The sequence below is a fragment of the Typopeltis vanoorti genome, chromosome 22 (assembly GCF_054136105.1).
Source record: "Typopeltis vanoorti isolate ZY-2024b chromosome 22, IOZ_Tvanoo_1.0, whole genome shotgun sequence".
NCBI lineage: Eukaryota > Metazoa > Arthropoda > Arachnida > Uropygi > Thelyphonidae > Typopeltis > Typopeltis vanoorti.
The window spans coordinates 30,166,815-30,194,191 of record NC_143570.1 but is presented as its reverse complement, the minus strand read 5'-3'; the positions used below and the strand labels follow the sequence as shown (position 1 = coordinate 30,194,191).

General features: G+C 36.7%; 1 protein-coding gene across 5 annotated transcripts in view; it reads left to right on the top strand.

Moving 5' to 3' along the window:
• Nucleotides 1-27,377, top strand: part of LOC150094270 (protein DOP1A) — a 613,349-nt gene that overhangs the window by 280,331 nt on the left and 305,641 nt on the right. For all 5 annotated transcript variants that reach the window (XR_016550242.1, XM_090412136.1, XM_090412135.1 and 2 more), the window contains 2 exons: nucleotides 6,295-6,469; nucleotides 20,759-20,981. Coding sequence is in view for 4 of the 5 variants with exons in the window: in XM_090412136.1 (XP_090268262.1) it covers nucleotides 6,295-6,469; nucleotides 20,759-20,981 (398 nt within the window). In the remaining variant the exon portion in view is untranslated. The remainder of the gene's footprint in view (nucleotides 1-6,294; nucleotides 6,470-20,758; nucleotides 20,982-27,377) is intronic.

The following is a 27,377-nucleotide window of genomic DNA, read 5'->3' as shown; positions in this document are numbered from 1 at the left end:
TTTTATCAACGTTCAAAAATAAAAACTATCAGCCCATTACAATTCAAGGATTATCATGCTCTGTTATTTGTAACTAGTAATTCTAACTGTAACTGTAAACAAACTATTCTTAGACTAGGTATAACAACTCATAAAGAAACTTATCAGCCCTTCTCAGACAGTTTCGCATATCATAAGCAAACACAATGAAATCAACTCACACGTCTTCTATAACTCTATTATGCACTCGTTCCTGATTCCTTCTTAGGTTCCTTCCTTGGGCTTCTCTTCCTCTTCAGGTTTTTACTTCCATGTAGAGATTTAATTGTCACCGTCGCTTCACTCAGTATGACTCGCGGGGCCTGGAGCTCATTTTTCCCGATGTCTATGAATCGGCCGAAGGGTGTCTGATGAACGAGGCACTCAGCAGATTGTCCTATTGGGAATGCATGCTGGTCCTGCTCCTCTTCTCCCTCGGTAGGTTCACGACTCCAGTGGCTGTCCTTCGCGACTTCATCTGGACTGACAAACACGGCATTTCGACTCCTTCTGAAGTTCTCTCCTCTCTTCCTCCCTTCCTTCCTTTTTCTCTGGTGTCGAACTCTTTCTTCATTCTTCGATGACTTTTATACAATTTTTCTCGGGTCTCTGGACGAAGGGTCGCGACCCCCCGAACATTCCCGTGCAAACTGTCTTGACCTTCACATTAAAGCTCACTTTTAGTTCTCACCAAATATGCACACTTAATCCTATTTTCAAAAAGGTTACCACAGACCTTGAAGGTGGTAGCAGGCTGACGTTGACCACATTAAATTTCACTTACACTATATACAAATTTCGACATCAATACAATGCTGATTTCTAAGGCATTGCCCTTAAACCTTACATTTAGACATTTTCTGTTTTGTACAATCTTGCATGTTAATTTCTTGGGGTTAAATACATGGGCTTTTAAGATTATTTATAACGTTAATACGCAGTTAGTTTAGCTTGTTTACGAGATGAGACCTCTGTAAAAGTCGATGCAAGGAAAAGGAAAATCTCTACTGCATCAAATTTTACAATTCCATGCCCTATAGGACTTAATATGGCAGCAATGTGCAGCTTTTTCTTTTCGATTTCTAAGAGCAGACCTCACGTGGCAATGGACCCAGGTAGAAGACTCAGAACCTACAATGCTTTTCTTTAGATTACTGATGGCAGACCCAGGTAAGAGAAGGTTGAGAACCCTAAGACAGACGACATTTCTCTTTAAATGACTGACAACGGACCTAACATGGAGGTGGACCCAGGTAAGAGAAAGTGAAAACCCTAAGACCCATGATGCTTCTCTTTCAATGACCGACAATGGACCTTACATGGCGGCGAACCCAGGTAAGAGAAGATGAAAATCCTAGGACCCTATTCCATCTTGGTGTCTTGTCTTATATACATCCAGACTTGCGTTGTACATGCGTGCATGTTTCTCGAACTTTCCATATATAGTCATGTATTGACCTTCAGACTTGATGATGTCATACTTCGTGCATCTTTTGAAATTGCCATATATGTCAATTCTTAGAATTCTTCACTGTTCTTAGAATTAGACTTACTGATTAGATATGAGTTAGCAAAGTTACATGATGACGTCAATTACCACATTATTTTCACAAAGGCTCATTTATTATTAACATTTCTCTAAGTACATTCATCTTAAAAAAGCATGTAAAAGCAAACATGATAAGTCACATAGTTACATATCATGAGAGATTTTACAATAACAAAATGATTATAAAACCTTGCAATGATCACCTACTTATATTTCTGCATCTTATTTTCCATGTTTTTATTACATGATAACTATATTACATGTTTTTTTGACTTCACAACTGTTCGTTAATTGAGAACCCAAATACAAAATGATACATTCGTTACTGTATGCTTGTTGGAACAATGCTAGTTGTTGCCATTCTGTGGCTCACATGTGTTATATCTGAGGTCCAAGGCAGTTAAATTTTTGATAAAGGCAGACAGACTTGATGTAAAATTTTCTCGTGAAACAGTTCTTATCAACATATGACATGTTTGTCTGTTGCCAGAGTACTTGATGGTCATTAGTAGCTGTGTGGAATGCTGAGCCTGATTTGTGTTCCCTTCTTTTTTCAACGTCTTTTATATGTTTAGCCATGTGGATTTCTCCTGACCTTCCTGTCTGGCCTATGTAACAAATGCCACAAGAACAGTGAGTCTGATAGACACCTGGTTTTTTTCATGGGATGATGCGGAGGTTTTGGTGGATGTAGGAATCTTGATATTTTTTGTAAAGGACGAAAAGCCACTTTTATGTCGTACTTGCAGAGCAATGTAGCCAATTTGTCCATGACATTCTTGATGTACGGCAGCTTGATTGCAATCTTGAATTACATCTTGTTTTGATAAGGGAGTTATAGGAGCTGTGTTAAGAATTTTTTTTGATTGTCTTGGGTTCAAAACCATTAAGTGTGAGGTTCTTTGTCTACATGTTTAATAAACATGTGGTCTCAATGCCGAAAACTATCTCCAGTAGTGCTCTCTGTTCAGATAACTTGTCCATCTTTCAATCTTGGTGCTTTTAATTTTTTATTATTATTTTTAAAATTTTTTATTTTATTTTTATTTTTTATATAAAATCCCACATTATGGTTTTTATATAAAAACCATAAAGACTTATAGCAAATAAATGCCTTGTGTGAGTTAGGGTCAAGAACAATGAACTTGTTTATATTCTTAAACAGCTGGAGGTTGTAGTCTTGGCGAATTAATTCATGTGAAGGCTGAGCCACAAAACTGAGGTAGATGAAATAAGACAAATGGGAGTAACAAGTTTGGTGAGTCTGCAGTTCAGCTAAAGGGATGGTGAGCAGTTGCTGCTCATGTTCCATAGGGTTAGGCAGAAATGGGAGGAGGGCATAATGAATGCAAGTTCTGCTGAACAGTAATTATGGAAATATCCATAGAAGAGACAACACATTGCAAAAACTGACCATCTATGAAACAATGGCTGAATAGAGAGTGTGAGTGAGAGGTCATTAATCAACTGAACCACTCTCTTCTGAACTGCATCAAGCATTTTTAGAGAGGAGTTAGGTGCACTTCCTCAATGTAAGAGAAGTAATCCAAGTTTGGGTATGTTTGAAATTTTATACATAAGCAACTGAACAGAAGAAAAGCAATGTGTTGAGTGAAAAACAATGCAGTTTTTTTGCTGCTGTTTGGTATCATTGGTAGAAGACGATCAAAAAGTATGATAGCAGATAATCATGCCACATTACACAATATAATATGACTGTAATATAATAACTTGAGGCACCATTTTCCTTTGAATGCAAATATTTTTATTCCCAGAAAATGAATAAGTACATCAGATGTTAATCTTTATCAATAATTCAACTTTTTTTAATAATAATTTGCATAGAATTTATTGATGGATTTTAAGTGATGAAATTGATAAGTACGGTAGGCCCTCAATTTAATGGACTAACTGGAAGGAAGGGAGGGTGTCTGCTATCTTACAATATTATATAATGTATTAAAATGTTATTATAATGTATAAGTATGAATAAAATATTATTATAATATATATTAAGAAATTTTAGGCCCATATGCTTAGCAAGCTTTTCAGTATCTGACTTTAACTCAACATCTCTAACATCAACACCACTTGAGCGCTGCTGAACAAACCACTTGTACACTGCTTCCTCTAGGTTTTTTCATCTTCAACCACTTTGATATATAAATACATCAACAGTCACAATATGAGCCAAAAAAATTTGCACCTGATTTCTCAAAATCACCCAAAATCTCTTGCGATGACAGCACACATTCCCTCATTTGGTCGGCATTCAAACATTTGAGGACCCACTTTGTTGAGAGCTTATGCAGGTCCAGATGTTGGTGGATAATGACCCCAACTCATTCCCTAGCTATCCCCAGAGTCTTTGCAATGTTTTTGGATAGTATTCGTCTATCATCAAAGGATCATGGCATGTACTGCATCAATGTTTTCAAATAATCACTGTGGAAGGTCCTTTCTTTTAGGGTTACACGGTGATCAGCATTCATTTTAAAAATTTTATGGAGTTTACAACCATGTTAAAAAAACCTTTTTTAATTATCTCGATGTTTCGATCTTCACATCAAGATCATCATCTGGAGCATACATAAATATACAGGACAAGCTTTAATTTAGTATTACAATTCTTATTTTTGATTTACAATACTGGATTTTTTACAGTCCTGTTTATAGTTGTTCTTGGTGAGGAAGGTCGAATATATACCTTCCATATGTTTGGGATTTTTAGACCATCATTGTTGTTCAGATTGGGGTGGTTGATAATAATCTCACAGTCTTCCTTGAATTTCGGTTCATACCATGTTCTAGTGTGATGTAGACAGCTGGTGGTTTACCAGTCAATTCTGTGTAAGGTATTCAGGGCATGATCAGAAAGGCCAGCTTCACCATAATTATTATATTTAATGTGTCGTTTATGTTCTTTTTGTCTAATAGGAATAGTGCGTCCTGTTTCTCCTATATATAGTATGTTGCAAGTACAATAAATCCGGTATACTCCAGGGTGAGCTAGTGGAGGGAGTGGGTCTTTGGATGAGTTGAGTAACCTTTTTAGTTTTGCAGGAGGTTTAACGGTGGCTTTGAGGTTGTACTTTTGTAGTACTCTGTTTATCTTGTCTGATATTCCTTTAATGTAGGGAATGGTTATAGTTTTACTGTAGTCTGGTTTGTCTTTGTTTTTTATTGTGGTTTTGTAGAGAAAAAAAAAAATTTACATCAAGCTAAATTCTATTTTACAATAACAGGAATAAACATTCTTTTAAATGGTTTTCTTTCAGAAACAATTGGTGTCCTGTTTTTAGTATTACAATTCTTATTTTTGATTTACAATACTGGATTTTTTACAGTTCTGTTTATAGTTGTTCTTGGTGAGGAAGGTCAAACCAAACAAAGACAAACCAGACTACAGTAAAACTATAACCATTAAAGGAATATCAGACTAGATAAACAGAGTACTACAAAAGTACAACCTCAAAGCGGCCTTTAAACCTCCTGCAAAACTAAAAAGGTTACTCAACTCATCCAAAGACCCACTCCCTCCACTAGCTCACCCTGGAGTATACCGGATTTATTGTACTTGCAACATACCATATATAGGAGAAACAGGACGCACTATTCCTATTAGACAAAAAGAACATAAACGACACATTAAATATAATAATTATGGTGAAGCTGGCCTTCCTGATCATGCCCTGAATACCTTACACAGAATTGATTGGAAAACCACCAGCTGTCTACATCACACTAGAACATGGTATGAACCGAAATTCAAGGAAGCCTGTGAGATTATTATCAACCACCCCAATCTGAACAACGATGGTCTAAAAATCCCAAACATATGGAAGGTATATATTCGACCTTCCTCACCAAGAATAACTATAAACAGGACTGTAAAAAATCCAGTATTGTAAATCAAAAATAAGAATTGTAATACTAAAAATAGGACACCAATTAATTAAGAAGGAGATGTTAAATCCTGTTTTATTTTATATTTTGTACCTGGCTATAAAATAAAACGGGATTTAACATCTCCCTCTTAATTAACAAATTCGCCAGTAAAATAGCCTTTCGGCTTATTATCTTTGTAGGACATCAATTGTTTCTGTGGAAGGTCCTCCTGATCTCAGGGCATACTGTTATCTCAGGATGCCTAGTTTTAAACTTGGCCACCCATCTGGCAACTGTTGCATATGTTAAGGCATAGTCACCTAAAGTCTCATGCAAAGAGACTTTAGGTGACTCATAAATTTCTTCGAAACCTCTGACATGTCTTCTTATATATCCTAAAAGAAAGAACAAATAATTAGAATTTAATGAAACATGGGTGTTAAAGTTAAAGGGTTTAAGATATATTTTTTCTTGTGATTGTGTCAGTTGCTTTAATATTATTTTTGTTCTATGTGTTTATCAGAACTTTTCAGCCTCCCCTCGTTCATGATGTACTACCCCGACCCCATCACTGGATGCATGATAAGACAATTTTGACTCATTGACCCAACTTTTTAGTGTGCTCTGTTTGTGAATTAAAATTAAAATAAAATAAAAAGATTTGAAATTTTTCCATTAGGACAGAAATATTTTGTTTGTTAATTCAGAGTTTATTAATTCGAGGGCCTAGTGTAGTATTAAATGATATATCAATAATATCAATTTGTGATTATTTAATTTTTCTGTAGATCCACTGATTTTTGATATTCATACTATCATCCTTTCCTTCCCCTGTTTAGGTGCATTTATTGAGACTTATGGCTACCCTTGTGGTGTTGGAAGATACTGTTGCATCACAAATTAATTCAGATAAAGATGCACGTATAGGTTCTGGTAAAATAGCAGATATAAGTTCAGACAGATCATCAAGAATGAGATATCAGACACAAATTGCATCTTCAAAATATCAACAAGGTCTGTATTTATTGATAATCTATATGTATTATGAAACTGTATGGTTTGTATTTACCTAGTAAAATCTTGTGAGCTCTGGTAGTATACATACATACATATACAAAATAAAAAAAAGTATTTCATAAAAATTACAGTTATGTATATATTTAATTTTAATTTTCAGCAATATCATCTGCATTATTCATTAATCTAAAGCAAATGTATATTTTCATCAGGAAAATCAAATTAAACAAGGTATGCTTTCATTCACAACTTCAGGTCAAAACTACATTCTTATATAATATAAGGTCTGACACTGAAAAAACAAGACTGTGCCTGTATCTCTTTTTATTTAACAAATTGAGAAAATCAACTATGATCTGCTTCAAAATAGTTATCTTCTGAGTTGACACACACAGCTGCATAGAATGCTGCCAAAGTTCAAAGCAATTCTGCAGATCATTTTCTGAAAGGCTATTAAGGATCTCCATCGTTTTTGCTTTCACATCTTCTACCGACAAAAAATGGGTCCTTTGAACACCAACTTGATCTTTGGGAAGAAGTAGAAGTCACAGGGAGTTAGGTCTGGTGAATAGGGTGGGTGCTCAAGCCCAGTGATGTTGTGATTAGCTAAAAAAAATGCTTCACAGACAAAGCATTGTTGGCTGGCGCATTGTCTTGCTGCAAAATTCAGCCATTTCTCCACAATTCTGGATGTTTCCTTCTCACACAGTTTCATCAAGAATTCAAGGTAATACTGTTGATTTACTGTCTAGCTGCTGGGAACCCACTCTGCCATTACAGTGCCCTAGATATCGAAGAAAACAATCAACATGGCCTTGAACTTCAAGTGACTCGTGTCCTTTTTTTGGTCTTGGAAATGTTGCTGACTTCCTTTGCATTGATTGTTGCTTGGTTTCTGAATCATACATAAATATCCAAGTTTCATCACAAGTAATTACTGAATTCAACAAATCTGGTTCATTCTTAATGTGTTGCAAAAGGCCCCAACATAGTTCCTTGCAACATTCTTTTTGTTCATCTGACAACATTTTTTGGAACCATTTTGTACAAACCTTTTTCATGTTCAATACTTCTGTTTAAATGCATTGAACACTTTCCCTGTCCAAATGAACTTTCTCAGCTACATCTCGAACACCCAACCTTCTGTCTTTTCGAATCACATCTTGTACTTTTTTAATGTTGTCATTGGTAACTTCTGTGCGTGGTGGGCAGCCTGGGCAATCATCATCTTTCATGCTTTCTCTGCCTTCTGAAAATTGTTTGTGCCATTCAAAAATGCATGCACAAGACATGCACTCTTCACCATAAGCTTCAGTCAATAATTGAAAAGTTTCCATTGTGGATTTCTTCCTTTTCACAAGAAACTTGATGTTAACTCACTGTTCACTGTTGCACTCCAACATTTTCCAACCAAGGGTAAGAAAATGTCTATATTTGAACACGCTTCCACTCGTACTGAGTAAAGCGATGGAGTTGAGCCTTGTCTCGTGGTGACAGATTAGAAGATGCTCTTTATAACCATCTCTTTGTCTCTCCCCTCCCACCCTCCATTCCCAAGCTATAGGGTTAGTTTTGTTTTTTTTGTGTTGGACCTCTTATATCATCATCAGCCATTTTCTGTCTACTGTTGTACGAAGGCCTCCCTCAAACTCCTCTATTAAATTCTATCTTGAGCTTTTCTATGCCACTGAATTCCATCTATCACTTTAATATCATCCTAATGTCTTTTTGGTCTTTATATAGTTCTTTTACTATCTCTGGAATTGTGGCCGGAAAATTCGGCCTTAGACATTTTACATTAATTTTTGTAAATAATCAATGGATGATAAAGGGTATTATAAAATCATTAAAAAGGCAAATCTTTATTAAGGTGAATGTCAGTGATACATAACATAATGAAATTATTTAAAAATTGTGCAAATTAAAAGAGATGCTGAGCATAGGAAGAAATGCTAATGCTATGAAGCATTTAATTTTCATGTTGAATTCAGCATCTGTTGGATAGCGTAACTTCAAACCAATGATAACAATTTTGCAATAAAGATTTTGTGCCATATGAAATAAACAGTCATTTATAGTTGTTGATGTAAATATATTAGAAAAAGCATTGATAGTTGCTTTTTGCTTTCTGGAAGTCAACCATTAATGTTTCAGGATCTAATGATGAACATAAGCCCCTTAAGACACTGAATAATCTGCTGTAAGTTAATTCTGATTTGCTAGGAAGCAAAGCAAAAAGCTGCCATTGAATGGAGGCTTTTTCCAAAAGCCTCCATTCAATGGAGGAGGAGGAGGGTCGATGCTCTGACTGTAAAGAAAAAACACAATTGTTATCTGATGGCTGTACAATCAACAGCTGCAACATGCCTGCTCAGACGTCGTCCATATCAACAAAGGTCCATAATACCAATCGAGCAATCAGGGGTTGGATCGAAAAGTGGGATATCGAAAGGAAACAGAAACTGAAACTAACAGAACTATTATCAATAGGAATATGAAATGTACGGCCACTTTGGATGTCAGGAAAACTAGAATTACATCGCGAGGAAATGAAGAGATATCAGTGTGATATACTAGGACTGGCAGAGTTGCAATGGACATAGCAAGAAAGAGAAATAGATATGAAGTCATATGGTCATGGCATGACACCAAACATAAAGCAGGAGTTGGTTTCCTTCTTAACAAAAAAAGCCACTGTTATGCTACAAACCAGCCAATGAACGAATCATAGCAGCCAGGGTTCAAGTAAAACCATTTAATATATCAATAGTCCAGATATATGCACCCACATCTGACAGTACAGATGAGGATATTGACTTATTTTACAAAGATCTGACAGAGACAATAGAAACAATGCCAAAGTCGGAATCTATAATGATGGTTGGGAAGGAGTCATGGGAAAATATGGTTTCGAAGAAAGAAATGAACGAGGTGAGAAAATGTTAGAATTTGTTGTTGACCACGAGATGATGATCTGTAACAATATACCAGCAAAAGGAGTGTAGAAAATGGGGATCAAATGATGGGAAAATCAAGAACATGATTGATATGATTAAAAGAAGATGGATAACATCAGTACAGCAGTATCGAACTTTTCAAGGAGCGAAGAGAGCAAGAATAAGGGAAGCGGAAATAGGAAGAAGGTACAGCATAGTGCAATAAGAGAAACTTAAAAGGGTGGACAAAGAAAAAAATTTGAAACTTAAAACTTTGTCCACACTTTTTAAGTGTGGACAATTTAAGAGTGAAAGGAGTGATGAAGGCGATAGAATATGCAGTTGAAGAAACAGTACCAGAAGAAGAAAAGATCAAGAAGAAATGGATTAGACAAGAAACACTGAACTTAGTACAGGAGAAAAGAATGTTGAATTTAAAAAGGGATACATCAGAACAAATAGAGGAGCAGTATAAAAGAAAGTGTAATGAGGTGAAAAAAGCAGTCAGAGATGAAATGGTTAGAAGCCCATTGCAATAATATAGAACAGTTAAAGAGCCAAGAGGCTATTTTTCCAGCAGCGTAAATTAAGTTAAGGGGATAATAAATCCCTCATTATTTTAAAGCCGGATACAAAACTGGGAGATCGAAATCTAAGAGTTTCATGCCGAAGAACTATCAGCGAGTCCAAGTGTAAGTCAACACCTGGGTGGTACAACACTAGGGCAACTCGTGTCATAGGTGGAACAAGCTCCGTCACTATCCTTAATATTTTCTCATAATGTAAAACGCAGCTCCTAGGAGATGTATTACTGTTTTACATTATAAGGAGAGGTCACTATCCGAGTTTCGTATCCAACTTTAAAATAATGAGGGATTTATTATCCCCTTAACTTAATTTACGCCATTGGAAAAATATCCTCTTGGCGCTTTATCGTAGTAATAATAATATATGGGTACACCGGTCTGGCAATTCGTTAGTAGGGGTATATGTAAGTTCAGTTCACTTAAACCTTGGTATTCTATGTCTACCTACTCACTGATGAGACCTTAATAAAGGTTGAAACCGGTCTGGTTAGTGACCTCTCTTCATAATGTAAAACAGTAATACATCTCCTAGAAGTTGCATTTTACATTATGAGAAAATATTAAGGATAGTGACGGAGCTTGCTCCACCTTTGGCACGAGTTGCCCTAGTGTTGTACCACCCAGGTGTTGACTTATGCTTGGACTCACTGATACTTCTTCGGTATGAAACTCTTAGATTTCGATAGATTTTGATCTCCGAGTTTCATATCTGGCTTTAAAATAATGAGGGATTTATTATCCCCTTAACTTAAATATAGAACAGTACTATGGTTAGCCTAAAACTAGGGAGGTGTACAAAATGAGTAGAACCATTAATAGAAGGTGGCAACCAAAACAGATCACGGTTAAAGAAGAAAAAAGCAAAGTAATCATGAATAAGGATAAAATTGTACAGCGATGGACAAGATACTGTAGTGAGTTATATGGAAAAAAAATTTGATTTAGATAGCTTTGGGAAACTGACTGAAGAATTGAAGCAGATATCACCACCAGGTAATGAGTATGATATGGAATTGCTCAATTGGTATCGCAGACCTTGTTGATCTTGGCAACATCCAAGCCGGCATGTTGTAGCTGTTGATCATATAGGCATCAGATATCAATCATGTTTTTTCTTTACAGTCAGAGCATCGACACTTATCTGACTGAACCTCCTCCTTTATCCAGCTTGGGACTGGCATGAGACCCCTAAGGATCCCATGGCTGCTTTTTCCTTTGCTTCCTGGTAAATCAGAATTAACTTACAGCAGATTATTCAGTGCCTTAAAGGGCTTACGTACATCATTAGATCCTGAAACATTAATGGTTGACTTTGATTGTATTTATCAAGATTGTTCACCCAGAAATTGTTGGAATAAGTGAGATATGGTTGGATGAGGATGACATCCAACGTATGACAGGAATACAGATGGAAGGGCATGATATATTTCATGAAAATAAAAAAGGGAGGTGGAGTGCTATTAATTATAGAAGAAAAAGTTATGTCCATAACAAGGTAGAAGAGATGCACAGGGGAAATAGTGACAGTGGTTTTGAGGCAGTATGGAGTGAGATAAAGGTGAATAGAATGACATACTTAGTCGAATGTTGCTATAGGCTTCGCAACATGGAGGGTAGTGACCATGAAATGCATAAGCAAATTATCCAAGAAAATACGAAAATGGTGATCATTATGGGTAATTTTAATTATGGCAGTATACATTGGGATGACAGGATATCAATTGGAAGTAAAGAAAATGACATTCTTGAGTTTTTGAGCAACAACTACCTCAGACAGTATGTAACAGAGGGCATGTGAGGTTTGAGGATCTTGGATTTAATCATCTCATTAGAGAATGTCATTATAATGGAAGTGTCAAATATCTCTCCACTTGTTGAGAGTATCCATGAAGTAATTACCTGGGTGATTGCAGGTCATGTGAGGACTTCTATGAAGAAAGGGTATATGTGGAACTACAAAGCTGGTGATTATGAGAAGCTCAGGAAACAGCTTACAGGTGTAGCATGGAATGAAGAGTGGAAAGAAGATCATTGCTGCTTGTGTGCTATTCAAGAAATATCAAGTAGAAACGGTGTCTAAATGTATTTGAAAGATCAGGAGGGTTAAGTAAGGTGGGTGTGAAATGGATGAATAAAGAGAATAAACATGTAGTACAGTGAAAGAAGGCATTATGGAAGACATGATTGGTAATAATCAATTGCATGAAGAATACAAAGAACAGGCAAGGAAGGCCAACTAATGTGCTGCAGAGTAGACATCTGCTTTGGCATATTTGTTTAATATGATTCTTATATTGGGTTGAGTTACATACTCAACCCAATATAAGAGGTGTAGAAAGAAGGCAAGATTGTATTGCCTCATAAGTGAGGTGACTGAACTCAAGCATCAAATTATAGCAAATCTATGTGTTAGAGAGGTTGGTGAGAACCAGGATCTAGAATTGGGTTAATAACAGTGGTATAATCTTTGATGGAGAGCATGGATTTTCTAAAGGGAAGTCATCTTTTAGTAATAATACTAAAACTATAATAATAACAATACAGTACTTTGTATCCATTTCCCTCAACAAAGCAGTGTACTTTGTTGAGGGAAATGGGCACAAGATTGCCAGTTGAGTGTTGCAGAATGTAATGTTTTAAAATTTGGAAAAGATGGGATGTAGAGTTTAAGGATAGTGACGGAGCTTGCTCCACCTTTGACATGAGTTGCCACTAGGTGGAGATATATTGTTATAGGTGAAGGAAATAAAAGATCTTGGGGTTGATGCTGGATAAGGATCTAAAATTTAGAAGATGCATAGCCAAAATTGTAAAGACAACACAATGAATTCTGGCAGTGATGAGAGGAAACTGACTTGTAAAGAGATCATATGGACTACTGTGCACAGATTTGGTCACTCGTTTTCAAAAGGATGAAGAGATATTGGAAACAGTCCAGAGGCAATTGACAAAGTAGTTTCTGGTCTCTGGAATGTTGAGTATGAAGCAAGGTTGAAAAGGTGCAATTTATGGGGTCTAGTGGATAGGAAGAAGAGGGGTTATATGATAGACATATAAGTTGGTAAGGTGTTATTATAGGATTAACATTGAAGAGACTTTTCATAAAATGGTGAGAGATGGGGGAAGAACAAGAGGTCATCCCTGGAAGCTGTATAAGGAGGGTGTGAGCAAGAGAATGAGAAGTTGGTTTTTTACATGGAGAGCTGTGAATAATTGGAATGCGTTGCCTGAAAACAGTGTCTACACAGAATTGGAATGTATTTAAGGTGAGCTGTGTGGATAAAGGAACCTTCTATGATAGAGCTTTGACTCCATGGGTGGGTGTGTGTGTGGGGGGGAATAATAATAATTTCTTTGGCCAGTTTAGCTAATTTTCTCTCATAATCTGTTTTAACCTTCCTTACCTTTCTTCCCTGTACTTTCCATTTGTTACAAGCATGCTGATCACTTTTTTATTTATTCCTTCCACTGTGCTTTTGTTTTTTTGCAAATTATGCTGCTTTATATTGATACTAATCCACTTAATTCCTACTCAGTTTATCATTCTGACCTGATTATGCATTCTGCTACTATCTCTCTATCTCCAACAGTCCGTGACCACTTTCCGTGCCATTCATTCCTGACATTCTGACATTCATTCCTTGTAGCATCTTATGTCATGCAAGTGTTCCGGACTGTCAATTAAGTTTGTCATAATTGCCAGCTTTGTAATTCAATGTAAATCCTTCTTGACTAAAAATTCCAAAAAATTCCACATGTTGAGCAATCTCCCAGGAGAACAGTACTGGTCTGTTTTGAAAATGACCTTTGTTGAAAGTGACCAGTACTATTCTTCTGGTCACTTTCAAAAGAAGCCTTGAGTTTTATGTACTTCATCATAAATCACAAGTTAAAGTTAGATATTTAGATTATGTAACAATGATTGGATCCTTTGGTCTTAGAAATCCTCCTCATTTTTTTTTTTTTTATAACTGTCTAAACATTGCACATTAGTGGGCACCTTCTTTGCCTGTTCTTTGTATTCTTCATGCAATTGATTATTACCAATCATGTTGCTTCCGTAATGCCTTCTTTCACTGTACTACATGTTTATTCTCTTTATTTATCCATTTCACACCCACCTTATTTAACCCTCCTGATCCTTCAAATACATTTAGACATGTTTCTACTCAATGTTTCTTGAATAGCACACAAGCAGCAATGATCTCACATGACCCGTATCTGCCCAGGTCATTACTTCATGAATACTCTCAACAAGTGGAGAGATATTTGACACTTCCATTATAATGACATCCTCTAATGAGACAATTAAATCCAAGACCCTCAAACCGCACATGCCCTATGTTACATACTGTCTGAGGTAGTTGTTGCTCAAAAACTCAAGAATGTCGTTTTCATTACATCCAATTTCTATCTTGTCATCCCAATGTATACTGCCATAATTAAAATTACCCATAATGATCACCATTTTCGTATTTTCTTGGATAATTTGCTTATGCATTTCATGGTCACTACCCTCCATGTTGCGAAGCCTATAGCAACATCCGACTAAGTATTTCATTCTATTCACCTCTATCTCACACCATACTGCCTCAAAACCACTGTCACAATTGCCCTACCTTGCATCTTTGCCTTGTATGAACATAACTTTTTCTTCTATAATTAATAGCACTCCACCTTCCGTTTTCTATTTTCACGAAATATATCACGAAACTAGTAGGCTATATTTCTGTACATGTCTCCGACCAATTAAACCCAATTTTATATGTTTACTTGTATAATATTGAGCTATTAACTGCAGAGAGTGAATGCTCATAATTGCCTAGGCCATAATTCCAATGAAACCAGAACTCGTATTTTGCAACTAAATGTAGAGACTTCCTTGTTCAGCACTATATTGCTAGCAATGTCGATGTGCTTTTTTTCCCCACTGCACATGAAATTTGCAGCCTCCTTTTCAAAACTTGTGATTAATAAAAGAGTAATTATGTTCCATAGATGATCTGATGAGACCTATCATTGCTAACTTCTAAAAGAAAGTCTGTTGTGGATGAAAGTGGAAGAATTGACCATGAAGTAATGCAGTAATATCTCGTCAGCACATATACGCTGAAGGCATAAGATTCATGGATCTGTTATAGCATGTCAACTCACTAGCTTCTCACTCGAACAAGAGTTAAAAAAAGGTATGGCATTTCATAATCAATTGATCATTACAAAAGTTACATACCATATTGTACCTGATTATCAATTCCTATCATTGATCTAACCCAGAAGGCTCTAATGTTTCACTGTGGAGAGAGAGAGTGAGTTAAAGGTTCAATATAGTCACACTATATTGAATAAAGTGTCAACATTTCAGAGCAGAATGGAGATTTGGGATGCACACCAGTTCCATATGCCACATGTAGACTAAATAAGCATGAAATTAAATGGAAAAATATGTGCCTACAATACTGTTTCACTGAGATAATTCATACTTATCATTGGAATGTAGTAATCTTCTTGAATCATTAACCACTAAAAATGTTAATAGATTAAAGATAAGAATGTTTGGTGTGATGGGGCCACTAGCAGAATATTTGGTACAGATTTCTAGGGACAGTCACATTTTAGAAGTGCATATCACTGTGCATGATAGCCAGCAAAGGTTGGTCGATTGGTAGACCCTCTGCTACTAATGGCTCACAAAAAGTTAAGCAAGTTTGAGCTTGGTTAGTAGTTGGAAGGGTATAATCATTTGATGATGTTGCCGTACAAGATTCTTCCTCAATGAGTCTTTGGACTCCCTTAATAATTAGTGTTTTGAAAGGCTAATTTTATGTGTGTCAAGAGACAAACTGATGGAAATATATCATGACAGAAAAGATCATCAACATCAAATTCCTGCCATGTATCCTCAAGGGGTGTACAGGATATGATAGTATTACATGAAAAATTTACATAATTAGTAACTTCCTATCTACAATTTTCCTCCAAATCAGTTTGTTACCTGTCAAGACTCCAACATTATCATCTTATATTTCTATCTTCTAAGCCACTTTTTACTGTATCAATCCACCTATATCTTGGTCTTCCTCTGGGTCTTTTTCCTGCCAACCTGACAGAGAACACTTGTTTTGCTAATCTTTCCCATTCTGTTTAAGTGACCATACCACCTGAGATTAGCTCTATTAAAGCATTCCTGGATTCTGACAATGTCAAATTATTATTATTGTTATTGTTATTATGTGACACATCCGGGGAGTCCAAAGACTCATCGAGGGAGAATCTTGTCTGCCAACAGCATCGAACGATTGACTCCTTCCAACTACTAACCGCACTCAAATTTGCTTAACTTTTTACACAAGCAATTAGTAGCAGAGACTCTACCAACCTTCTTTGCTAATATCCTCGTTTTTAATACGATATTGCCATTGATGCCATCTGTTCATGCCCCTAATCTTTCTCGGGACTCTCATATCTGCACTCTCTAGTCTTTAGTCACAAGTGTTTTACTTCTGACCCAGCTCTCAGATTCATAAGTTAAAATTGGTTTGAACACTGTCTTGTATACAGCTAATTTAGTGTTCTGACTAATTTCTCTCTTATTCCATATAAATTTATTCAGTTGACTTCCTGCCATACCAGCTTTGTTGATTCTGTTGTCTATTTCCATATTTAATTTAACATCTTCACTAAAAATCATGCCTAAGTAGCTAAAATGTTTCACTGGTTCTTTAGATTCTCCATTCACAATGCAGTTGCTATTTTCAGCGATTCTGCCTATTTTCATTGTCTTTGTCTTGTTATTGCTGACCTTCATGCCATATCTATTACAACAGTTATTCAATTTAGTCAAGGAATCTTGCAGACTTGTAGCAGATTTATTTAGAAGCATAACATCATCTGCATAAAGCAAAGACTGAGATCAACATCTCCAATTTTGATATCAGGTTTAATGCCAATTTCCTTCATAATGTGATCCATATAGATAATGAATAAGAGGGGGTTATAATATACATCCTTGTCTGACACCAGATTTAACATTAAACCATCTTCCTGTACTTCCTTCAATTCTAACTGCTGACTTACAACTCAAATAAAGACTAAGTATTGCTTGATATATTACCCCATTGACACCATACAACTGTAGTGTTTTGAATAGCTTCTCTCTTGGCACCTTGTCATGTGCCTTTTCAAGATCTGCAAAACTTAATACAGATCTTTGTTATATTCCCATGATTTCTCAACTATTTGTTGTAAAGTGAAAATCTGGCCCTCACAGTCTCTATTTGGCCTGAATCCAGCTTGTTCTTCACCAAGCTTTTTTCCCACAATCCTTCTCAACCGTTTCTCAAGTATACTTGCATAAATCTTACCAGGAACACTCAGTAGATAAATACCTCTGTAGTTCTCACTTCAGTTTTATTTCCTTTTTTATATATAGGTACTTAAGATTATAAAAATGATTTTCACCAAACAGAAAATGCAGCTTTTTAACTCTAAGGCTTCTGTAGTGAAAATAAAAAGAGGGGTTTGACAAGGTTGTATCCTTTCTCCAGATCTATTTAATATCTATATTAAATAGATCTGGATTTCAATGAAAAGATTGAAAAACAAAAAATAGGAATGAGCATCAATGGTATAAAATACAATAATCTTAGATATGCTGATTCTAATATCAGAAAGCCAAAATAAATTAATCAAATTACCGCAGCTACTAATTGAAGAAGGTAAAGAATTTGGATTAGATATAAATGCAAAAAAGACCAGATTTATGAAAATCTCAAAAGAAAACAGATCTGAGCCAGATATATTCATAAACAATATGAAAATTGAACATACAGCAGAATACAAATATTTAGGCACCCTACTTTACTGCAGATGGAAAGCAAGATAAAGAAATGAAAATAAAAACAGCCATAGCTAATGTTGCATTCTGGAAAAATAAAGATCTGGTCAGAAATTCTGTGGGTATCGAGACAAAGAAAAGAATGATAAGAACATTAGTGTGGCCAGTTTTCACATATGGAGATAATTGTTTAGCTAGTTTTACACGGTGTTTAGCTTTCTTACATTTGTCTCTGTATTCTATAAGAGCAAAAGATAATGGCCTTTGAAATGTGGTGCAATGGGAGAACTCTGAAAATCTCATGGAGAGAACATGTGACGAATATGGATGTACTACAAAAAATGAGAACACAGAGATATTTATTACAGGAAATGATCCAGGCAAAGATGAGATTGGCAGGACTGTACTGAGAGGTTCAGCAGAACAGAGGATACAAACAGTTTTAGAAGGAAAAATTATGGAAAAAGGATCAAGAGGCAAAAACGAAGGACATGGCTTGAAGATATAAGATCATGGACAGGATCATATGGCTATGCAGAAACAAAAAGGAAAGCCACCAGCAGAGAGAACTGGACGGACATGGTGCTGCACCCTCTCACTGAGAATGCTACATGAAGAAGAAGAATATAAGTACTATTAGAGCTCTACTCCAATCATCTGGTATTCGTCCCTCTGCCCAGGCCTTCTGAACTATGCATTGCAGCCACTGTAAGACTATTATACCTCCATACTTGAGCATTTCTGGTCGAATATCATCAATTCCTGCTGCCTTTCCACATTTCAGGCCTTTGGTGGCTTTTTCTACTTCAAGTATGGATATGAATTCCTGACTGTATGCCTGTTGAGTGTTTTTTACCGCTGTACTATCACTGCTTGTTTCATTAGCAATTTTTTGAAGTAATTATTATTATTATTATTATTAGATACCTCCAGAGACTCCAAAGACTCATCGAGGGAGGGCACCTGCTCTACAACTCCCTTTCTGCCACTTAATACACCAACTGACCGCAACTACACCAACACCATCTATTGCTGACCACTACCACTAGTATTTCCAATGACACTCACAAACATCCATGCCTGCGGCGTGATTCGAACCCGAACCCGCAGCCTTTTGCTGTAGAGCAGATACGCTAACCACTCGGCCAGCCAGGCTGGCAAGTAATTATTCTATTCTTCGAGGATATCTTTTTCTCCAGTTTTCATGTCACCTTTATCATCTGTAATTCCTTTTACAACACTCTTTTCTCCATTTCTGAGCTTCTTCAACCAACCTCCAGGATGTCCTGCTACCTTCTTGATATTTTTTTTTGTATGTTCTTCCCAAAGTTTTCAGTGTCTTTTGTTTAGCTAGTTTTACACAGTGTTTAGCTTTCTTACATTTGTCTCTGTATTCTCTAAGAGCACAAACTGACTTATTTGCCAGGAACCTTTGATATGCTTTCTTCTTACCGTCACTGAAAAGTTCTGATCTTGCTATCCATGCAGACAACCTCACCAATGCCTCTCTAGCTGAATCAACCAGTGTTTTCTTCAGGGCTTGCTGCTAAATCTCCAAGATTTGGTTCCTGTTCTCAAACTCTCATTTTTTCTTCAGTAATGTTTGTGTATTTTAGTCAACAGTTCATATCTGAGAGCTGCTCAACTTTTATTCGCTTTAAAACTTTCTTATATGTTTTCCTTTTCAATATGAAATTCAATTTTATCCTCCTCAGGACTAAATATTGATCACTTCCAGTTTCAATTCCTCTGCACACTCTGGTGTCCTGCAGCAGGGAGAAAACATCACTATCAACAATAACATAGTCAATGAGACTTTTCTTATTCCATGCCTCTTCTCTCCGTGTGAATTTGTGCACATTTTTATGTTGAAACATTGTGTTAGTAATAATCAGTTTATGTCCTGAGCAGAAATTCAACAAGTATTTGCCATTATCATTAGCTTTACTCTTTTCTCCAAATTTTCCCAAAATATTTTTGTATGTCTGACAATCATTTCCTACTCTGCTATTTAGATCCCCAACATGGACCAATTTTTCAGTTCAGTTGCTTTCTCTAAAGCCTGAAAAAATTCCTCCACTTCTACCTTAGTAGAACCTTCTGTGGGACCATAGGCACAAATAAGTCTCATTGTCCAGTTCCCCATTCTCATATTTGCCCACATTACTCTACTTGAGACTGACTGCCATTCAAGAATATTAGCCTCATATTTAGTGTTGAGTACTGTGGCTATCCCTTGTTTTCCTTGATTGTCATTGCCTGAATCTAACATTTTGTATTTATTGCTCAGAAAGATCTCACCAGTTTTTGTCTTTTTTGTTTCAGTCACCCCTATTGTGGCATTCTGGTACTTATCCAATTTCTCAGCTAGCTCCGTTTCTTTGCCATTCAAGCTTCTTATGTTGATAGTACCAATCTTGAACTCTCGTGATGTTGAGTTGGGGTGGGTTTTAGGATTTGTTCCAGTAGCTGACTTTTCACTGTTTGTCCTGGTTCCCTGGAAAATCAATGGGCCTTGTTTAACCTGACGACACTCCAGTTGCATGAAATTCTGTCATGTTGTACTATCATTTCATATTTTCGTGTAAGCCAATAAGCAAAACAGATTTGATCGGCTAAATCCCAAATTGCGAGCCCAAATCCTTGGTCGTTCAGTATCTAGGTAGATATCTAACAGGGTGCACCACCAGAAGGTAAGGATTTGACATTAGGTCAGAAGCCCTGGTCAGTTCTCCACATTCCTTTAAAGACTATATGGAGGTCTCCTCTCAGTTACACAGCTTTGCCCCTTAAGCACACCTTGAGATAGAAATATTTATTAATATCATACAGAAATATTATATTGCAAAAGTATGAAATAGGAACAGAGAAAATCTCATGTTAATTTCTATAGTTTGAAATTAATTAAAATTATTCCTAATTTCTATAGGTGTAGCCATACCATCCCAGCCCATGTTTCTCACAGCAATAACAAATGCTCTTCGACAGAAGCATAAAGCTCACCTCCATACTTACTGGTTATCCCTTGTGACATCTGCCTTACCATTTGCAGATCGCTCTCTCACTTGTCTTGTTGTTTCAGTTGTGAGTCAGTTGTGTCATAACTTAGAAACAGTTGCAGCAGTTTATTCTCATGCTTCAAAGCATGAAAGGTGAGAGTGCATTTTAAATATTTTCTTACATTTCAGTATGTTTCTATGCATTTTGATGAAATTGTACGCATGGCTTTTATTATCCAGAATATTACCATAACACCTAAAGTTATTATATATATTATTTTATTATTATTATTATCTGCACAAAAAATACTGTAAAGCCTTAAGTCAGGTGGAAATATTGTCACACCACAGTTGGCAGTGAACGATTTGCATTAGTACTATTTAATTCGCAGGTTATTTTGTAAATGTAATAAGGGCATAACGTTTATTTTAAATTTTCCACAAGTCTTTTTTTTTTTTCACTCTGTGATTAGCCTGATTGATACTCATCAAATGCAATGGATAAGTCTCTTTATTATATAGTCGACTCTTTTAAAATATACTTTAAAAGAGTCTGCTACATGACAAAAACTCTTTTGAAATATATTTTTGGCCTCCAGTTCTTCAGTAGCCATCTAAAACAATATTTTAACTGTATGCTTCAGGTATTGGAGAAAAAAAAACTAAATTGGGTTGCTGGAATTGCCATATATACACATTGCTTAGATGTGCATGGTGTTTATTATTGATTTAACAGTAAGCAATAATCATACAAAACAAACAAACAGAACTAGTAAATGATTACAAATTATTATTCTTTGAATTTCAAAGTAGCATCTTAAGAGCATATTACATTTGTTAGGAACACATTACACACACACAACGTGGAAAGAAGTCAACAGATACCCCAGTGTGTAAGGTGCATTGTGCCGTGTAACGAGTTATGTGTTTCTAGCCAGTATAAATTGGAAGAATATGATGCCCAGTCCTTGTAACTGTATCAGGGTAAAATGACTGCGAGAAAGGAACTGACAGAGTTTGAAAGAGGCATTTTGATAGGATACTATGTTGCAGGCCTATCCGTTTGACAAATTGGGCAATCTCAGGTCAACAATCAGTGATACCATTTTGAAATGGAAGCGTAGGGTGTCAACTGCAAATGCTGCCCCACAGTGGATGGCCCACTGCCTTCACTGAATGTGACTGTAGGGTGCTACTAAGGATGACATGTTAAAACTGCCATTTGTAGGCTAACATATTGAATGCAGAGTTCTGGACATTGACTGGAACAGATCTGCACAAATGACCCTTGGTTCTGAATGCTCACAGCATGGATTTCCATGGCAGTACTACAATATGCAAGGTTCACATTACCCAAACCAACATGCAGTGTTGTCTTCATTGCTGCAAAGAGCATATATAGTGGAATGGAAGATTGTAAGCTGAATTTATTGAGCAAAGAATCATGCTACTCTCTCTCTCTCTACTGAGTAGATGGACGGGCGTGGCAGATGATGCCCTGTGAACGTTTCTTACCAGAGTGCGTAACCCGAACTACGAAATTTGTAGGTGGCAGTTCGATGGTATGGTCCTTTTTTTCCTGGTTTGGCCTTGGACCTGTGTGGTGCCATGTACATTGAATTCTGAAAGGTATCTGACAATTTTAGACAATGCAATGCTTCCTACTTTGTGGCACTTCTATGGAACTGACCATTTAGAACTGCCTTTTAGTAGATAACTTCACTCCAGTTATCTTTGAATTTGACCAGGTGAACAAGACCTCTGGATTATGTGTGTGTAGCCAATGCAGGTATCTGACTTCATAGCCTTAGTTGCTTCACCCATGATTCAGAAACAACTACAGCATCTTTATGGATTTCATTTCAAATGCTATACAGGTGGAGGGGCTAAGTGTTAGATAATCCTGAAATGCTACTCTAGAGATCATACATAGAACTGCTTCAAGGCACTTCCACACTTTTTGCTGCTGTTGTCCTCTCAGATAGGTCGAGGATTATAAGTTTTCCATGCACTGCATATCTAGCATTCTGTCTTGGATATGGAGGATTGGAGATATATCAGTGGTCTGTTTTTCTCTGACAGGCTGCTTCCCTTTCCTGTCCACACTCTCTCTCTCTCTCCCTCCTCTTTGATAAACGAACTAAAACATCAACGGTAGCTGTTCATTCTTAATTACTGCCTGCTTTCTAGGCTCTGTCATGGGTTAGTCTTAGGTGTCTCTTTCTCTGTACCATTCCACGTGGATGTATCAATTTGTTCACTAGTCAGTTCTTGGTTATGTCTTCCTTGTGATATGTAGTAAGCATTTTTTTCATTCGACTCTAAACCATGGCAGTCTTGTTGCAATTGCTAATGCCTACATTATATGAATTGAGATGAAAGAAATTTTCCCTCTCCTCTAGATGGGTGCATATTTGTTTTATGGACACTGATTGCAACTGTCTCTGCTGAACAGAGGTGATCGGTTGTAATGTTGCATCATTCAGGTGACAGAGGTGCATTACCAGAATCTAAACTTGTTTATTCTTAACATCATTGGATCAGGGATGGGAATTGTCTCCTTTTTGGATGTACATATAGATTTGATCAAGACAATCAGTGCTTTGTTGACTCAGTGTCATACAAATCAGAGAAAAAGAGATGACAAGAACTGCAGAGCAAGTTGTCAGAGTATAGAAACTCTGGCTCGTGTTGCATAGCATTGTTATTGTGCACATGGAGTACTTAGCAGAGGATACAATGCAAAACTCTTGGTAACTCAGATCACAACCTCATACAAATCTCTTTTGCCACAGAACAACCTTCACCCACCAGTTCTCAGTTTAGTATCCTTTGACAAAAGGGTGCCAAATGGGACAATCTCTGTGATGTCTATTCCTCTTTCCCATGGCTCAAATACTGCTTCAGTTCTCTTGATCCAAACACCTGCTCAGACCAAATAACAGAAATCATCCTCATAGGAATTAGGGCCTTCATCCCTTATTCCTCTTGAAATTCACAGCCAGCATTCAGCCTTGGTTCTCAAAAAAAATGTACCAATACAGTAAAAGAAAAAACCTCTGCATACCATGCAGAGGCTTGGTATGCATAGTATATCATGAATGGCTCAAGACCAAAACTCCAGCTGCTCATTCTGCCTGTGCTACAGCTCGCAACAGCTCTAAAAGAATCATCACCAAATCCAAATCAGACTTTGAAAGGACCAAATGATGCAAACTCGCCTCCTGTTAAATCTTCTGGTCTCTTGCCAAGGCCATCAGGCCCAACTTTTGCCCACCTAAGTATTCCACCACTCTCATATCCGGATGGTACTATAGTCATCTAAAGGCAAGACCAACTTACTGACGTCACTCTTCTCTTATCTTCCTTCCTGCATTGATGCCCTGGGCAAAGTTCTCTCCACTCCACCAAGAACTGCTCTCCATGTCACCCATAGTCTTCCACCAGAAAGAAATCCGAAGAATCCTTACTAACATGAACACAAAGAAGACATTTGATCCTGATGGTATCCCACCTATTGTGTTAAAAAATTGTGCCCCAGGACTAACATCTGGCCTATATTGCCTCTTCAGTCTAACTTATTCAGCTAGCATCTACCCTACAACATGGAAACATGCCCACATCCAGCTCATCCCAAAGAAAGGTGATAAAAGTCTACCAATGAACTACCATCCAATTGCTCTCACTTCTGTTCTCTTGAAAATTATGGATAAGGTCATTAGCAACCAACTTCTTGAACCACCTAGAAAAGGTGGTTCAAAGGCATTTGATCAGTTTTGGAGCATGAGCCTACTTAGCAAACTGCCATCTTATGGACTACCTTCCACACTCTGCAACTGGATCACCAACTTTCTCACTGGTCACTCATGGACTGTTTTCTCTCCTCAGACTTCTCCACCAATGCAGGAGTACTAGATGGTTTTGTTCTCTCACCCACTCTCCTCCTCTTGTATATAAATGACCTGCTATCATAGACTTCTAGTCCTATCCATAGCTTTGCCGATGACAGTACACCCCATTTATCCTTTTCACTTGACAAACCTTGTAGTGCTCAAGTATGAGAATTCACAATTCACCATGACCAATATCCTGAACTCTGATCTCCTAGCTATATCCTAATGGGTCAAGGACAGCCATGTATACTTCAATGCCATCAAAACTCAGTGATGTTTGATCTCTCTCTCTCTCTCTCTTTCTCCCTTACCTTCAGTAATACCCAGCTATCTAAACACAATCAAGTATTCCTTCTTGGACTGACCTATATCTTCAACCTTTTCTTACAGAAACACATTTCAACCAATGCCAAAAAAACCTGAGTGTGCTTTTTTGCACAAGACACTACTTCACACCCTTATAGCTGCTAACTTGATACAAATCCCAAATTCACCCAGCCATTTAATATTACTCCCATATTTTATGTTGTGGACCAAAATCCTCTCTAAGATTGCTCAGCTCTATCCAGAAGATTGCAATCTGGTTAATTAATGATTCCTTTCTCAGTTATCCACTTCATCACTTCTCTCACAGATGTTTAGTTTCTGCCTTGTGCCTCTTCTACAGATACTTTCATCCATATTACTCTGTTAAATTCACCAGTATTATATATCCACATCCCTCCAAAATCATTAGAACAAAAATCACTGCTAACCAACACCTTTTTACAGTCTATTTTGAAACTCGCTGAACTAACTTCACTGCCTCCTCTTTCATTTCAACTACTTCTGTTTATTGGAACAGCCTTCCCCACAGAATACAATCTCCAATATATATAATAGAATATAAAAAAAAGTGAGGGTTATAGGGAATAAGTTAAAGTACAAAGGTTGGATCGCAGCAGCAGTGGAATCCCACTATTGGAATAACATAGGATTCAGGAAGCCTGATCTTGTTAGTAAAGAGAGGAGATAAGTTAGTTATAATTAATGTACAGATTGTGGGTGCTGGGCAGCCACTCACTACTCTTCATTGTGAGAAAGTTACTCACTACACTGAAAACCAAAACTTGATGCATAAACCTCAAGACCACCACCACATCATAGCAAAATTTATCTCTGGAACTGTATTTTTTAGAAGTGTGTGATGTCAACAAAGTTATATAAGCCTGCTAAGCTTTGGATTCCCATGGACTGATTTCAGGAAACTTTCTTAGTGTGCCAAACTTACCTGAGAATGACTTCCAAATCTCCAGGTCACAGGATATTGTTAGGGACCTCTTCTGGTCCAACAGGTTCAGCAATAGTATTAAGCACTGAATTCAGTGCATTGGTAAGAAAAATAATAATGCATAAAAAATAATGAACTTAAATAAATCTTCAACAAGCATGGTGGTGGTCTCGCAACAGGCAGTGAAAATCCTCCTCCTAAATTCACAAACATTCAGTGGCATTCAAACTTATGGCATGTCATAGAGATACCATACACCCAGCAGCCAAGCTAGCATCTCCTTATTACATTTCTTATTACTCTTTTTTTATAATTATATATATTAACCCCATACATGAGAAGTCAAAAGACCTATACAGATTAGTGTTGTGTGTGTGTGTGTGTGTGTGTGTGTGTGTGTGTGTGTGTGTGTGTGTGTGTGTGTGTGTGTGTGCGTGCATGTGATTCAGGAGAAAGAATGAGAAATCTGTTTGTTGAAGTGCTGCTAGAGGTTATAGTTATGGAGAAGGCTAAATTATGCTAGAAAAGAAAGTATATTCTTGTTTTAACCCTAAACCAAAGTGAAATCAAACAAAGTTTGCATGTGAAATATCTACACAACTGCTACTAGACAGAAGCAGATGGATTCAAATTAAATTGGAGTATTTTCATACTGCACAGCAAACTTTCTTTCAGATATGTATATTGTTGTACATCATAGAAAGAATCACTACCCAAACCAGTTTCAATCTTTATCGAGCTGAAAACATGAAGGGGTGTTCATGCAAGAGAGCCAAATAGTTTTAGGAGGTACAAAAATAATGATGGATAGTATCCTTTTCTAAGTGAAGAGAGCTAAATCATTGTGGAATCATATTTTCCATAATGAAATAGTAAAATGGTGTATCACTGTTTTAAAATGCTCTGGATTACAGATAGTTATAGAAAAAGTTTTTTCTTTGTGACAAAGTAAATTTTACTAGACAAGAAATTGTATTCTTCATTTATTCCTTAGCTTAAGTATCTTAACATCCAAGCTTTTTTTTTTTTTTTTTTGGAGGCAGATGACTTTACATCATATTGCCCTAGTATCTCATAAAGCACCGGCACACATTCTTTTTGAATGTATTATCATTATTATGAATCAAAGGACTCATTGCAGTATGAGTGTGGCCATCAATATGGCCGTTGATAGCTTACTTGGCAGAGCAGTGAACTGTAGATATCCATGAATTACTGTAATAGTTGTCTGACTGGCTCGATGGAAGTGTTACACTGAAAGTATATTGCCATGTATTATGGGAAGAATCACTATTCAGATGTTTTGGCATTTATTGAGGTCTCATCAGTGGGAACTAGATTCTTCTATTGAGAGCTAAATCAATGTCAGTCATATTTTCCATACGC